The following is a 13,527-nucleotide window of genomic DNA, read 5'->3' as shown; positions in this document are numbered from 1 at the left end:
CCGCTCCAAGCGAGGTGGAAGGGGTTCATCGCCGCGCTTTCTCGCCCGAGTTCGCCATGCCTTCCTCGGCACCGCTCCTCGACGACGCCGACGACCTGGACATCCTCTCGTTCGGTTCAAAGGGCAAGGAGAAGATGACTGGGCTCGAGACGGTCCAGCTCAAGGTCGAGGGTACGTCTGGCTTGGACCTCGTCCCCCCGAGGAATCTGCTCACATCAGCCTCGTGTCGACGGCGCAGGAATGACGTGCGGCGCGTGTGTGGCGAGTATAGAGAGTGGCTTGAAGGACCAGGAGGGGATCGCGAGCGTCAAGGTGGCGTTGTTGTAAGTCCTTGTCCTCCTCGTCTGCCTTCCAAGCATCCCTCGGTGCGCTTCACTCACGCCCTTCGCGCCTGCAGAGCCGAACGAGCAGTCGTCGAGTATGACCCCGACAGGTGGACAGCCGCGAAACTCGCAGAAGTTCGCGCGATCTCTCAATATCTCGCGACTCGAGGCTGATCAGTCGGTACATGCGCTCGCAGGAAATCGAGGATATGGGCTTCGAGGCGACGCCGATAGCGCCTGTCGTTGCGGATACGGTGCAGCTGCAGGTCTACGGGATGACGTGCGTCCTTGATCCCTTCGCCGTGAGTTTGCGCCCGCTGACCTCGCTAGCGGAAACAGGTGCGGTGCTTGCGTCGCGTCCATCGAGAACGCGCTCCGCTCGGCTCCCGGCGTCAACTCAGCAGTTGTCTCGCTGGCGACCGAGCGCGCGAGCGTCACCTACGATCCCTCCATCCTTGCCGGTCCTCGAGATATCGTCGAGCTGATAGAGGACGTCGGCTTCGACGCGACTCTCGCTTCGGACGAGAACAGCGCGATGCAGCTGCAATCTCTCGCCCGCACGAAAGAGATCCAGGTGTGGAAGCACGCCGTCGTCCGCTCGTTCTCCTTCGGCCTCCCCGTCTTCCTCATCTCGATGATTTTCCCCATGATCCCCTTCCTCCGCCCACTCGTCAACTTCCCTATCGTCCGCGGCGTCTACCTCGGCGACACCGTCTGCCTATTCCTCACCCTTCCCGTACAGTTCGGCGTCGGCCTTCGCTTCTACCGCTCGGCTTGGAGGGCGGTCAAGCACAAGTCGGCCACGATGGACGTCCTCGTCGTCCTCGGTACTTCGGCAGCCTTCCTCTACTCCGTCTTTGTCATGCTCTTCGCACCCTTTGCCAGCGACCCGTCCTTCCACGCCACGGTCTTCTTCGACACCTGCACGATGCTCATCACGTTCATTTCGTTCGGGCGGTACCTCGAGAACGTCGCCAAGGGGCAGACGAGTACCGCACTAAGCCGCCTCCTCAGCCTCGCACCGTCTCAGGCCATCATCTACACCGACGCCGACTGTACCAAGGAGAAGAAGGTCCCGACCGAGCTGATCCAGGTTGGCGACGTCGTCAAGATTGTTCCAGGCGACAAGATCCCTGCCGACGGAGTCGTCATTCGCGGCGAGTCGGCCGTGGACGAGAGCATGGTGACGGGCGAGGTTGTTCCGGTCGCCAAGAGCGTCGACTCGACTGTCATCGGCGGAACCGTCAACGGCAAGGGCACCTTCAACATGAAGGTGACGCGCGCCGGCAAGGACACGGCTCTTTCGCAGATCGTCCACCTGGTCGAGGAGGCGCAGACGTCCAAAGCGCCGATTCAAGCCTTTGCAGACACCGTCGCAGGCTACTTCGTACCGGTCGTCATCTCGCTCGGCCTCTTCACCTTCGTCGCCTGGATGGTCATCGCGCACCTCTCGCCTCGCCTCCCGCACGTCTTTGAGGAGCACGGCGCGACCAAGTTCATGGTCTGCCTCCGTCTCTGCATCTCCGTCATCGTGGTCGCCTGCCCCTGCGCACTCGGCCTCTCGACCCCGACAGCCGTCATGGTCGGCACCGGTGTCGGCGCACAGAATGGCATCCTCATCAAGGGCGCCGGCCCGCTCGAAGCGAGCCACCGCGTCGACCGCATCGTCCTCGACAAGACCGGCACTGTCACGCTCGGCAAGCTCGACGTCGTCGGCGTACGCTGGGTCGAGCGTCAGGGGCTCATGGCGACCGAGGCGCTGGGCAGCCGCGTCGGCTGGCAGGAGGACGCGATCCTGCTCTTTGCCGCCGCCGAGACCAAGTCGGAGCACCCGCTCGCGAAGGCCGTCGCGCAGTGGGGGCTGCGCCAGCTCGGTCTGTCCGAGGTCCCGTCGACGCTCGAGGTCAAGGCGTTCGAGTCGTTCACCGGTCGCGGCATTCGCTGCGACGTGTCTGGCCACTTCCCCTCGCTCTCGCCCACAGCCGGCACAGGTCGTTCGACGCACAGTATCGAGATCGGCAATGTCGACTTCCTCTCGCAGCAATGCTCGATCGCCCTTCCGACCGCCCACGAGTCCTTCCGCGAGCGCGAAGAGTCGCTCGGCCGCACCTGCATCCTCGTCGCAGTCGACCGCCAACTCGCCTGCATCGTCTCGCTCGCCGACCAGATCAAGCCCGAGGCGCGCCAGGCTATCGACGCCCTTAGGTGGATGGGCATCGAGGTGCTGCTCGCGACGGGCGACCAGGAGCGCACGGCGTGGGCCATTGCGGACGAAGTTGGGATCGCTCACGAGGATGTGCAGGCTGGGATGAGCCCGAACGGCAAGAAGGCGCTCGTGGAGAAGCTTCGTCACCAAGGACACCGCGTCGCGATGGTGAGTCCGCCTCAAGGCTTACCGCTCTTTCATGCTCGACTGACTGTTTCGCCTACAGGTCGGCGACGGGATCAACGACTCGCCCGCCCTCGCTGCTGCCGACGTCGGCATCGCTCTTTGCACCGGCACCGACATTGCCATGGAAGCTGCCGACATCGTCCTGATGAAGGCCGACTTGCTCGACGTCGTCGCCGCACTCGACCTTTCCCGCCGCATCTTCCGCCAGATCCGCCTCAACTTCCTCTGGGCGACTATCTACAACCTCGTCGGCGTCCCTCTCGCCATGGGCCTCTTCCTTCCCTGGGGCCTGCACCTTCACCCGATGATGGCCGGCGCAGCCATGGCCTTCTCGTCCGTCTCGGTCGTCGCCTCGTCCCTCACACTCCGCTTCTGGCGCCGCCCTCGTCTCGCTCGCCGTCCCGACGACCCGGCTTTCGACAAGGGCGAAGGCGCAGTCTCCGAGCTCACTGGTGCGGTCGTCGAGATGCTCAAAGCTGGCTGGGAGACATTCTTCGTCGACAGGTCGGGCGGGCGTCGTCGTCGCGGAGGTCGTTTCCGCCAGCTCCTCCGCACCGAGCGCAGTCACAGCGAGTACGGCCTGCTCGGCGACTCCAGCAGTCCCGAAGACGACGCGGTGATGATGGAGGAGGGCATCCCGCTCGCCGGCGCGGCGTCGCCGATGGTGAGGAACCCTGGGTTGATGGGCGCTTGAGATTCCGCTTCGCATTAGACTTCCCCGCATACCGCTTGTTCCCTTGTTGATATCTGTAGCTAGTTCGCAACCTCTTGCGCGAAGCTGGAACTCTCGCGTAATCTCACAACCAAATAAGCCTGCGTTGCGTTTTGGCTACGAGACGAACTTGGCCGTCAAGCGCTGGTAGTCCGCCTCGACGCTCTCGAACGTCTCCTGCAGCTTCGCCTTGCGCTCCTCCTTGTCCTCGATCTGCAACAGCTGCTCCTTGTTGAAGAGGTACAGCCGCTTCTTGACCGTGAGCCGAATCGCTCGTTGCTGCGCCTCGTCGTTCGGGTCCGTCGTCAGGAAGAGCATCATCTCGACGAGCCGGTAGAATTGTCGCTGCAGGGTCACAGTCAGCCGAAGCGTGGAGGGAGAAGCGGGGACGGGACGCACGTCTGCCAGCTTGTATTTCGTGCGCACCATCTCGGTGAATTGGCGATCCAGGGGAGCTTTCAAGCCGTCGAGCGCATTTGTGGAGATGAGCGTGTAGAGGTCGCACTTGTCGCGCATGTCTTCGAACGCCTCAGACGGGTCCTCCACTGCAGAAGAACGGCATAAGTGCGGACGAAGGACTCGAAAGAGGAGCAGGCGCACCAGTGAGCTCGCTGATCTCGTCGCGCGAGAGGATGTTGCGGTAGCAGAGCGAGTAGAGCGCGGCTGCAGCGAGGGAGAGATCAGCATTACGCTTCTCGGTGAGTGCAAAGCGGGAGAGACGTACAGCCGTGACCTTGACCTTGCCAGGGCGGAAGAAGGACGAATTGGCTTCACAGATCTCGATCAGTCAAGGGAGTGGTCCCATGCTTGGAAGTTGTACGCACGCGAGACGAAGGCGCTTCGTATCCGGCCAGCAGAAGAAGGAGTAGAATGAAACGAAGCCGACGAAGTGATACGATGTCGAGTCGCCCTTCCTCCGTCGCTCGAACCTGCGAGCAAGGAAGATCAGTCCACGACTTGAAGGAACACTTCGGACGCGACGCACAAAGTGACGAACTCCCATCGGCCGTCCTCCTCGTCGATGTATGAGGCACCCTCGATGAAGAGCAGCACGAAGATTTGCATCTTGCGGTGGTACTCCTTGAAGCCCGGCGTGTCCCAGTTGGTCCAGTACGCCTCGTATCGCACGCCGTCCTCGCCGTCATTGTCAAAATCGTCGATGGCCTCCCAGGACCGCTCAGGAAGAATAGGTCCGCCTTGACTCTTCGCCTTGCCCTTCCCTTTTCCGCCGCCGGTCAGCTCGTCCTCTCCCTTCATCCGGTATGCGCCCACTCGCTTGCCCAGCGGCTTGAAGTCGAGAGCGTCCTTCTCGACCGTTTCCTGGAACGTCTCGAGCGATTTGGTGTAAGATGGCGGGATGAACTCGTAGAGAGTCTTTTCGGGGTCATCGGCCTTGACTGTCGCAGTCTCGGGGAACTTGGCGTCCCAGGAAACGTTGAGGTATTGGTTGAGGCTGCCCGAGGCGAAGCGGTACTGTGCGAGCAAGCGGCGGTCAGCCAAGCGGGCAGGACTTTCAGCCTGCGTACTCACATCGATGGTCAAGCCCTTGTAGCCAAAGATAGTCTCCTCCTCGCCGTAGATCGGGTAGACGAAGATTGGGGAGAAGGGGTCGACGAGGGAGCACTCGTCCTCCGACAGGTCCGCCGCCTGAGCCTTGGAACGAGCTGTTACAATGTATGCAGCATGGTCAGCTCCCGCCGCAGTTGTCGCAGGGCTCCTGGGATGCCGCCGACGCCAATCCTCCAGCGCGATGAGGACGCGTCGAGTGGACGTACCGAGACGAATCTGCAGAGCCTGAACAGCCGACGCGGACCAATCGTCGCTCATGGTGGACACAGCGCTGGAGCACGCGCAACGGAACGAGAAGCAGCGAGGGGTGAAGCAAGTCGCGGCGAGAGAAGCGGACGGCGACGACGACGACGCGATGTCAACCTGGCAAACGACTCTCGCGGAGCATGCTGAGTCGTGCAGGACATTCCTTGCGTTGCAACAATCTACCGATCAAGACAAGAGAGTCCAGCTCTCGCCCGTTGCATGGCTGTCCACCTCACTCAGGGTCGACGACCCGCTCAAGTCCCGCTCCTTCGGTCGACCTGGCACAGGCGGAGGAGGCTTCTTCGACCCGTTCGAGATGAACGACGACTGAGATGCGCTTGATGAGGAGTCGGGTGCAAGAGGGTCACCGGGACGGGTGACAGACGGTGATGCCGCGCGAGAGACTGGCGGCGGCGGCTTCCGCTTGACTGCTTGGAAGGACGTGGGTGCAGCTGAAGGAGCTGGTGCAGACTGATCTGCGGCGGATGACGAGACGTCGTCGAGGTCGAGAAGGTCGCCCGTCGGAATCGCTTTGCGAGGCACCGCAGGCGGCGGTCTTCGCTGAGAAGATGCAGGCGTTGCCTGTCCGTTCGACACCGACGTCGTGGGCGAAGACTTGTAGAAACCTGGGTCGAACGGGTTCGACACGGCAAGGTTGCGCGGTTTCGGCGGAACTTCGGGAGGCTCGAACGACCCGTCTTTGCCATTCCACCACGCCTGCTGGTCGTCCGAAGGCGGAGGTAGTCTCCGCGGCGGCTTGTTGCCGTTGAGATCGACCTGCGAAAGCTGGTTCTCCAGCGCATCTTCCGGAGGATTCGCGATGAGGTCCTGCAGGAGCTCCTTCCGCAACGCAGCACGCTTCGTCTGGTCGACGGTGCGGATGCGGGCGCGGAAGGTGGCGTATACGGGGCGATGATCTGACATGCGGAGCTCGGCCCTCGAGTAACGCGAGCAGTCGAGCTGCAAGAAGTGTTGTCAGCGAGAACAGGGTTCCTGGTCACTGGGAGGACGCACATCAGGCCCCTTATACAAAATGCGATCCGTGTAGGCGGGTATGCGCATCTTCTCCGACGTATCATAGTCGTCGGTCCCGTTGTCGTACTTGTACGTCGGGCGGAAGAGCAGCGGAGCCTCCTGGTAGCCCTGGAAGATCCCGCGCGTCCGCATCGCGACGTTGAGCTGCGGCAACGATGGATCAGCGACAGATCGAGAGCGGTGTGAGGGAGATTGGCGTACCTGATCAGCCGCGTACAGCGCAACGTAGTCGTCCTGCTCGGCGAGCGTTCGGACCTCGTCGTTCGAGAGCGAGATGCGGTAGTTGCTGTCGAGGCACCAGCATACGTTACTGCGAGCAATGTCGCCGTCAGTGCGGTATCAACTACAGAGGTACGCCGTCGACTCACTCGTGGCTGTCGATTGTCTTGCCTCGTGCGAAGTGCAGGCCCCGCGAGATCGTCATGTAGTCCTGATTCCGCTCGTCGACGTTGTTGTGCCCGGCCGCGAGATGGGCGGTGACGAAGCAGAACGACGAAGCGTGGTAGTCGAGGCGGATCGCAACGGCGCCCTCTACGAGCCGAACAAGCCTCGTCAGTCAAGCCAGATGCGAGCGAAAGAGTGAGGAGACTCGCTATTGCCTGCTAGCCCTCGCACGCCGGTCTGTAGCGAAGCAATCAGTACGAAGACGACTGAAGCGCTGCAGACGAACTGACCTTCTTGATCGCCGCCTCAACGTTCCGCATCTCACCAGCGATCTCGGTCTTGCACAAGACGATGAGAGCAGTCCCGACGAGCTGACCGGACCGTAAGATGACGTAGTCGGACTTCTTTTCGGGGCGCGAGGCAAGCGTCTGGAGGATGTGCTGCTCCCAGCGGCGCCTACGAGATGAGGCGCATTAGCGGAGAGTCTCGCAAAATCCGTCTCCTCACGCACTTCTTCTCAGGATTAGTTGACATAATCTGCTGCGGCGAGAGTGGCACAATCTCCTGGAAGCCGAGGACGAGCAGCGAAGGCTCGGGTCCTGTTCGGCGAAAGTCAGAAGACCGTCACGGCTTAAGGGGTGAACGTGACGCACCATCCACTGGGAACATCCAGTCCATCAAGCTCTCTTCGCCAGGCGACTTGCCGTTCAAGTTGTAGGTGCCGACCCAGATCGTCGTTGGTTCGGACGTAGTGAACTCCGAGGCTCGCTCGCGCAGTCGAGCGCGAAGCGTGTCGTGAATTGGGTTGAAGATGCGGACTTTGCGGGACGTGGCGAGGTTGCCCTGCGGACGGATCCAAGTCAGCAGCGAGACCAGACGAAGGAGAGGGTTCACGCACGAGAAGCGCATCGATCGCTTTCTGCTTTCCGCTGTCGAAGAGCTGCTGCTGGAAGACGCGGTTGACGCTGAGAGCGCAACGTCAGCCATGCGACAACGACGAGATCCGTAGCTGGCGCACCTCTTCGACGCATCCGACAGCAAACCCGCCAAGTTCCGCTTGCCCGACCTGGTGAACGAGCTGTTGATAGCGCCTGTACCGACGTAGATCTTCGACAGCGCATCGCCATTCTGCAGAAGACGTGTCAGTGCCGGGCACGGCCCAGCATGATCAGGGAGAAACGCACATCCGCCCACAACACTCGATGCGACGCCCAAAGCTGCGCGGCGTCGGATCCGAGCCAGCCTGGCTGCGTGTTGCGCAGGAAGTCTTCGATGGCGAAGCGGGACAGCGAGTCTTCGACGGCGTTGGTCCGGTCGAGACACTACAAGTGGGAAGGTCAGGCTAGACGTTTGAGCGGATCAAGGGTCACTACGCACGTCCTTGCAATTGGTGCGGAAGACGCCCTTTTGCGTCAGGATCGGCGTCGTCCGGCCCTCCTGGTCGACGCCGACGACGCAGGCCCCAAAGTCTTCCTCCACATCGCCGATCTCCCTCGACAGCTGCGACTTGACGCTCTCGATGCCGCCCACTTGGCTCCGAGCATGGAAGTCAAACTCGGTGATGCCGACGCCCTCAGCGACATTCTGGTCCATCTCCTTCGCGACCTTGAGGTGCGCCTCGTATGCGTTGGTGAGCGCCGCTTCGCCTTCTTTCGTCGAAAGGAGATTGATGATGTGGAAGCGCGCATAGTGCTCGAGAAGGTCTTCGCAGTGACGGAGGAAGGCGGGAAGAGAGGCTTCGAGCGGACGGGTGATCGTAATCTTCGGGTTGAACGGCTGGCCGCCGCCTTCTTCCCAGAAGACTGCAGGAGTCGGGAGTTAGCGAGTGTAACTGCACTCGAATCGAACCACAATGAGCTCACGAGGAACGCTACCTCGGGTCTGGACATACGAGAAGCACAGGTCTCGCGTACGCAAGATTGTTTCCGTCTGCTCAACAAGAGTCGGCAAATGGCAAGGGAAGGACGATGGCGCGTACGCACCTCGACGAAGTTGGCCACACTGCCATCGTCGTCAACACCTCGAACGTTGAACCGAGTCCCGCTTCGCTTCCACCCGAGTCGGCTGATCAGGCTGAGAACCGCTGGTTCTCCGCCGAGAGTGATGTCGTAGGTTCCTGCATATCCTTGTATCGCGAGCACCATGAAGCCTTGCCGGTCGAACTCTTCGCGCAGGTTGAGCGGGAGAGACGAGCGGAAGGACAGGATAGGCGCGACGAGGTAGGTGTTCCAGAGGAACCGCGCGTCGTGGTCGATCTCGGCAGCTTCGTAGCCGTCTGGGTTCGGCTCGTCGTCGACACCGCCGCCGCCTCGATCTGCCGCTTCGGGCGCCGCTTTGCCCTGCGGAGCCTTCTCGAGACGAGCTGGTAATCGAGTCGACAAGTCGAACGCTTCGGGTCCGCTCGAGAAGTAGAAGCTCGAGTTGCTGAGGATCTTGCGTATGCCCTGACAGGGATGTTCGGTCGGGGTTGGTTCGGCGCGTAGGGAAGATGAAGAGGGCGAGGCGAGCGAGGCGGCATCTTCGAACGAATCGTTCCCGAGAGACGTTGAATAGGAGTCGGCGGAGCTGATGGGAGCATGCAAGTAGTCGAATGAAGGCGAAGTCAGGCAGAAGAAATCGACGGCGAGGATGCGGTTGATCGGCTCGGTACCGGGTCCGTCAAAGGGGCGAGAGTATGTCGAACCGAGCGGGATCGCGTGAGTGATGATTGACAGGAAGGTCTCTGCGGAGAGCGTGTCAGCCCGACGCATTGGAATGAGAACGGAGGAGGACGCACCGTTTCCGACGGCGAGGACCCCCAAGCACCCGCTCACACGACTGTGCAGCAGCACGGCCGACTCCAGATCCACCTCATCCCGCTCCAGCAGCTCCATCACGATTGACACCGACCCCGCATCGCTAGCCTTCGATGCTGGCGCAGGCTTGAAGAGGAGGCTGTAATCGGAGGAGACGAGGACAAGCGTGCGAGGTTGGCGGATCAGATACAGCGAGAGCGGCACCGTGTGCATCCTGTAGTAGCTTTGGCGCCTTCAGCGCGGCTCAAGCTGCGAGGACGTCGGTTTCTAGACGAGCAACCTGGACGTCGCCTCCCTCGACCTTGACGACAACGCTGCTCCGCTCACATCGCTTGACCTGGCTAGAATGAGCGCCATCACGCATTTGACGAGCCTGCCGGAGCTCAACAAGCTCCTCGCGGCCAAGAAGGACCGCCTCGTTGTGGTGAGGACACGCCTCCCCACTTCATCTCTTGGAGGATCTTGACACGCTCATACACGCTTTGACGCCCGCAGATTGACTTCCACGCTACCTGTGAGCTATCTTGACTGCCCGACGCACCCACGTCCTCCTCACTCCCCTTCTTCCCGGCTCTCGTCCTCGTTTCCGCTCGGTACTCTCCGTACTGACCCTCGCTCTCGGTGGATCAGGGTGCGGTCCTTGTCACGCCATCGCTCCGACATTCGAGAAGCTCGCCAACCAGTACCGACAAGCGACGTTCTGCAAGGTGGATGTCGATGCGGCGCAGGAAATCGCTCGCGCGTACTCTGTGCGGGCCATGCCGACGTTCGTGTTCATCAAGAACGAGCGCAAGGTTCACGAGGTGAAGGGCGCGAACGCATCTGCGTGAGTCGACTCTTCGAACTGGTTACTGCGACGTTCTCTTCGCCAGTTCTGCCAGACCGCTTCTCCGCCGATGCAAGTCGCCTGCGTCTCGCTCAGACTGACACGTCTGCGTCTACAGGATCGAATCGGGCATCAAGCAATTCGTCGGCGGCTCCGGCGGAGAAGCAGGAGCGTTCCCTGGGCAAGGACACACCCTCGCCGGCACGCCCGTCCCGACAGAAGCGCCTCCCGCCGAGGTCAACTACGTGCGATGGCTCATCTTTGGCGCACTAGCTCTGTGGTGGTTTTGGTCAGCTCGGCAGAGCAAGGAGCAGTGAGCAGCGGTGTCTGCAGGTCCGCAGCGTGTATTACTAGAGTCGACATCGCATTGTTTTGCTTCGCCCGCCTCCCTATAGCCATCGAGAGATAGCTCTGACTGCGTTCACGCTCTCAGCAAAGCGAAGCGCGTGGTGTCGTTATTTTCGATGGCCGCGTCGTCGCTTCGGAGGAAGGACTCGCCTCCGTCCGCCACCTCGCTCGACTGCTCCGGGCTTGCGACAGGCTCAGGCTACGCTCAGGCAGATGCTTCCGGCTGGACACAGACCAACCGGCCTTCTCCGCGAGCTCCTGCGGGACTTCGCTCAGGCGGTGAGGATCCGCTCTCGTCGAGTACTTCATCGCGGCAGCTGACGGGTTTGCGGCGTCGTGTAACGCACAGAGTGCCACACGGAGACCGATCCCACCCTTGCGCACCTTCTCGTCCCGCCAGCGCCCTCAGCAGCGACACTTCCCCCGCTCCTCCTCGTCGTCCCTCTTCCCCTTCCATCGGCGGACAGGCGTGCCTGCAAACCTCCCCGCCCTCGCTCCTTACTCTCTCTGGAGTCGCGCGGTTCGCTCTGCGAAAGAGGCGAGCGAGATTGACGACCTCCGCGACGCCATCTCGAAGGCCTCCTCACCCGCCGAAGCAGCCGAAGCGAAACTGAAGCTCTTCCAGGCGATCTATAACCTCGACAAGAAGACGTATGCGCAGGAGGTGGAGGGGTTGCAGTTGTACGAGGAGGTGACGGGACTCTGGAGCGACAAGCGGGAGCCAACGCAGGTCGAGGCGCTCAAGGACAACGAGGGCTTCCTCAACTACCTGCGGACACTCGGCACTCTCGTCTCGTCGACGTACAAGGACGCACCCGAAGAAGAAATTGCTTCGAACCTCGAGAAGCTGAATACGGCCCTTCAGCGACGAAACTCGGTCCTCGGACACGCTCCGACTTCCGCGACCACGACTGCGACCCCTGAACTAACACCGACACTGGCACCTACCGCATCTGCGACTCCTGCTCCTGCCGCCCCTTCGACTTCCACTCCTCCAGTCCCTCCTGCAGCACTCATTTCCGCCCTCTTCTCCGGCGGTTCGCGAGGCAAAGGCGGGGAGGCGAAGATTGCGTCCGCCGGGTCGTACGGCTCGTGGTCCTCCATCTTTGGCGGCGCTTCAGCAGCAAAGGCGGGCAGTCCCGAGCCGATAAGGGTCATCGTCGAAGAGCCCAAGTCTCCGTTGGTTTGGCGCGCGCTCAAGTTTGTCGCGGTCACCGCCCTGTACTCGTTTCTCCTGTGCGTGTGCCTCTCCTCGCCTCCTATTGAGCAAGACTGACGATCTGGCGGCAGGCTCTCGCTTTTGTCGCTCCTCATCGACTCGTCCGGCATCTTGCGCGCCGGCGGTGCCAGCCAGCCTTTCCAGCCGACCGCTCCGCCCGACCCGTCTGACCCGAACCGTCGCGGTACGACGTTCAAGGACGTGCACGGCGTCGAGGAGGCCAAAGCCGAGCTCTACGAGATCGTCGAGTTCCTCAAGGACCCGAAGAAGTTCGAGAAGCTCGGTGGCCGCCTTCCTCGCGGCGTCCTCCTGACTGGCCCTCCCGGTACCGGCAAGACTCTCCTCGCGCGTGCCGTCGCAGGCGAGGCCGGTGTGCCCTTCTTCTCGGCGTCTGGGTCCGAGTTCGACGAGATGTACGTCGGTGTCGGCGCGCGCCGTGTGCGCGAGCTCTTCACTGCTGCCCGCAAGAACGCTCCCGCCATCGTCTTCATCGACGAGCTCGACGCCGTCGGTGGCAAGCGCTCGCCAAAAGACCAGAGCTTCCACAAGCAGACCCTCAACCAGCTCCTCACCGAGATGGACGGCTTCTCGACCGGCGAAGGCATCATTCTCATCGGCGCGACCAACACTCCTGACGCCCTCGACCGCGCTCTCGTCCGTCCCGGCCGCTTCGATCGCCAGGTCGTTGTGCCCCTCCCCGACGTTCGCGGCCGCATGGAGATCCTCAAGCACCACATGAAGAACATCCTCTACGACAAGCAGAAGGTAGACGTCTCGATCATCGCTCGCGGTACGATCGGTTTCTCCGGCGCCGACTTGCAGGCGCTCGTCAATCAGGCCGCTGTCAAGGCGTCTGGCGAGAATGCCGACATGGTCCGACCGAGCCACTTCGAGTGGGCCAAGGAGCGCATCATGATGGGTGCCGCCCGCACGTCGGCCTACATCACGCCCGAGAACAAGCTTGCGACGGCGTACCACGAAGCCGGACACGCACTCCTCGCCCTGTACACGAAGGGCGCCTATCCCCTTCACTCGATCACGGTCATCCCGCGCGGCGCAGCTCTCGGATACACACTCATGCTTCCCGAGAAGGACGTGCAGTCGCATTCGCTCACCGAGTACCGTGCCAAGATCGCCGTGGCGATGGGCGTGAGCTGGCGCTTTCTCTTTCGTTTGGTTGAATGATCCGTTGACGGCTTTCGTTGTCTCCCTGCAGGGTCGCGTTGCTGAGGAGCTCATCTATGGCAAGGAGAACGTCACGGACGGCGCGTCGTCGGATATCTCGAACGCGACCCAGATCGCCTCGAACATGGTTCGCCGCTTCGGCTTCTCCGAGGCTATTGGTCCTGTCGCGCACATGAACGACTCGGACCAGCCGTCACCGTCGGAGGAGACGCAGAAGCTCATCGACGGCGAGATCAAGGGCTTGATCGAGAAGGCGCAGGACCGCGCGAGGGAGGTCTTGACGGCCAAGAAGGATGAGCTGGAGAGGCTCGCGCGTGCGCTGGTCGAGTACGAGACACTGGACAGTGCCGAGGTGCAGAAGGGTAAGTTCCGCTCTTCCCGCTGTCTCCTCCAAACCGAACTAACTGCTCACTGCTCACTTTGCTTTGCGCAGTCATCAAGGGCGAGCCGATCCGGCGGACAGGTCTCGAGTGAACGAATCGCAAGGGTGTCA

General features: G+C 61.8%; 5 protein-coding genes across 5 annotated transcripts; 3 read left to right on the top strand and 2 right to left on the bottom strand.

The window, feature by feature from the left end:
• Nucleotides 1–56: 56 nt before the first annotated feature.
• On the top strand, nucleotides 57–3,409 carry RHTO_02966 (Cu2+-exporting ATPase; the record flags this gene model as incomplete). The annotated part of the gene is made up of 6 exons (XM_016416638.1): nucleotides 57–171; nucleotides 239–323; nucleotides 398–458; nucleotides 521–603; nucleotides 663–2,697; nucleotides 2,756–3,409. 6 exons carry the CDS (start codon nucleotides 57–59, stop codon nucleotides 3,407–3,409), a joined length of 3,033 nt encoding a protein of 1,010 aa, XP_016276357.1.
• A 135-nt stretch (nucleotides 3,410–3,544) lies between these two features.
• Nucleotides 3,545–5,254, bottom strand: RHTO_02965 (histone acetyltransferase 1; the record flags this gene model as incomplete). The annotated part of the gene is made up of 8 exons (XM_016416637.1): nucleotides 3,545–3,772; nucleotides 3,827–3,972; nucleotides 4,028–4,090; nucleotides 4,152–4,195; nucleotides 4,252–4,356; nucleotides 4,413–4,900; nucleotides 4,958–5,091; nucleotides 5,203–5,254. 8 exons carry the CDS (start codon nucleotides 5,252–5,254, stop codon nucleotides 3,545–3,547), a joined length of 1,260 nt encoding a protein of 419 aa, XP_016276356.1.
• A 174-nt stretch (nucleotides 5,255–5,428) lies between these two features.
• RHTO_02964 (inositol or phosphatidylinositol phosphatase) lies at nucleotides 5,429–9,669 on the bottom strand (the record flags this gene model as incomplete). Its single annotated transcript, XM_016416636.1, has 14 exons — nucleotides 5,429–6,202; nucleotides 6,257–6,421; nucleotides 6,479–6,587; nucleotides 6,646–6,808; nucleotides 6,948–7,117; nucleotides 7,173–7,260; nucleotides 7,315–7,504; nucleotides 7,560–7,626; nucleotides 7,680–7,789; nucleotides 7,846–7,983; nucleotides 8,039–8,463; nucleotides 8,524–8,590; nucleotides 8,644–9,383; nucleotides 9,438–9,669. 14 exons carry the CDS (start codon nucleotides 9,667–9,669, stop codon nucleotides 5,429–5,431), a joined length of 3,438 nt encoding a protein of 1,145 aa, XP_016276355.1.
• Nucleotides 9,670–9,802: 133 nt separating this feature from the next.
• On the top strand, nucleotides 9,803–10,599 carry RHTO_02963 (thioredoxin 1; the record flags this gene model as incomplete). The annotated part of the gene is made up of 4 exons (XM_016416635.1): nucleotides 9,803–9,880; nucleotides 9,952–9,970; nucleotides 10,087–10,282; nucleotides 10,401–10,599. The coding sequence occupies 4 exons, from the start codon at nucleotides 9,803–9,805 to the stop codon at nucleotides 10,597–10,599; spliced, it is 492 nt and encodes a 163-aa protein (XP_016276354.1).
• A 244-nt stretch (nucleotides 10,600–10,843) lies between these two features.
• On the top strand, nucleotides 10,844–13,508 carry RHTO_02962 (ATP-dependent metalloendopeptidase; the record flags this gene model as incomplete). Its single annotated transcript, XM_016416634.1, has 5 exons — nucleotides 10,844–10,909; nucleotides 10,980–11,866; nucleotides 11,921–12,998; nucleotides 13,066–13,396; nucleotides 13,468–13,508. 5 exons carry the CDS (start codon nucleotides 10,844–10,846, stop codon nucleotides 13,506–13,508), a joined length of 2,403 nt encoding a protein of 800 aa, XP_016276353.1.
• Between the last annotated feature and the right edge of the window lie 19 nt (nucleotides 13,509–13,527).

Source organism: Rhodotorula toruloides (assembly GCF_000320785.1).
Source record: "Rhodotorula toruloides NP11 unplaced genomic scaffold Scaffold2, whole genome shotgun sequence".
Lineage (NCBI taxonomy): Eukaryota > Fungi > Basidiomycota > Microbotryomycetes > Sporidiobolales > Sporidiobolaceae > Rhodotorula > Rhodotorula toruloides.
The sequence above is the reverse complement of the archived record's forward strand: the minus strand, read 5'-3'. Positions and strand labels throughout refer to the sequence as shown.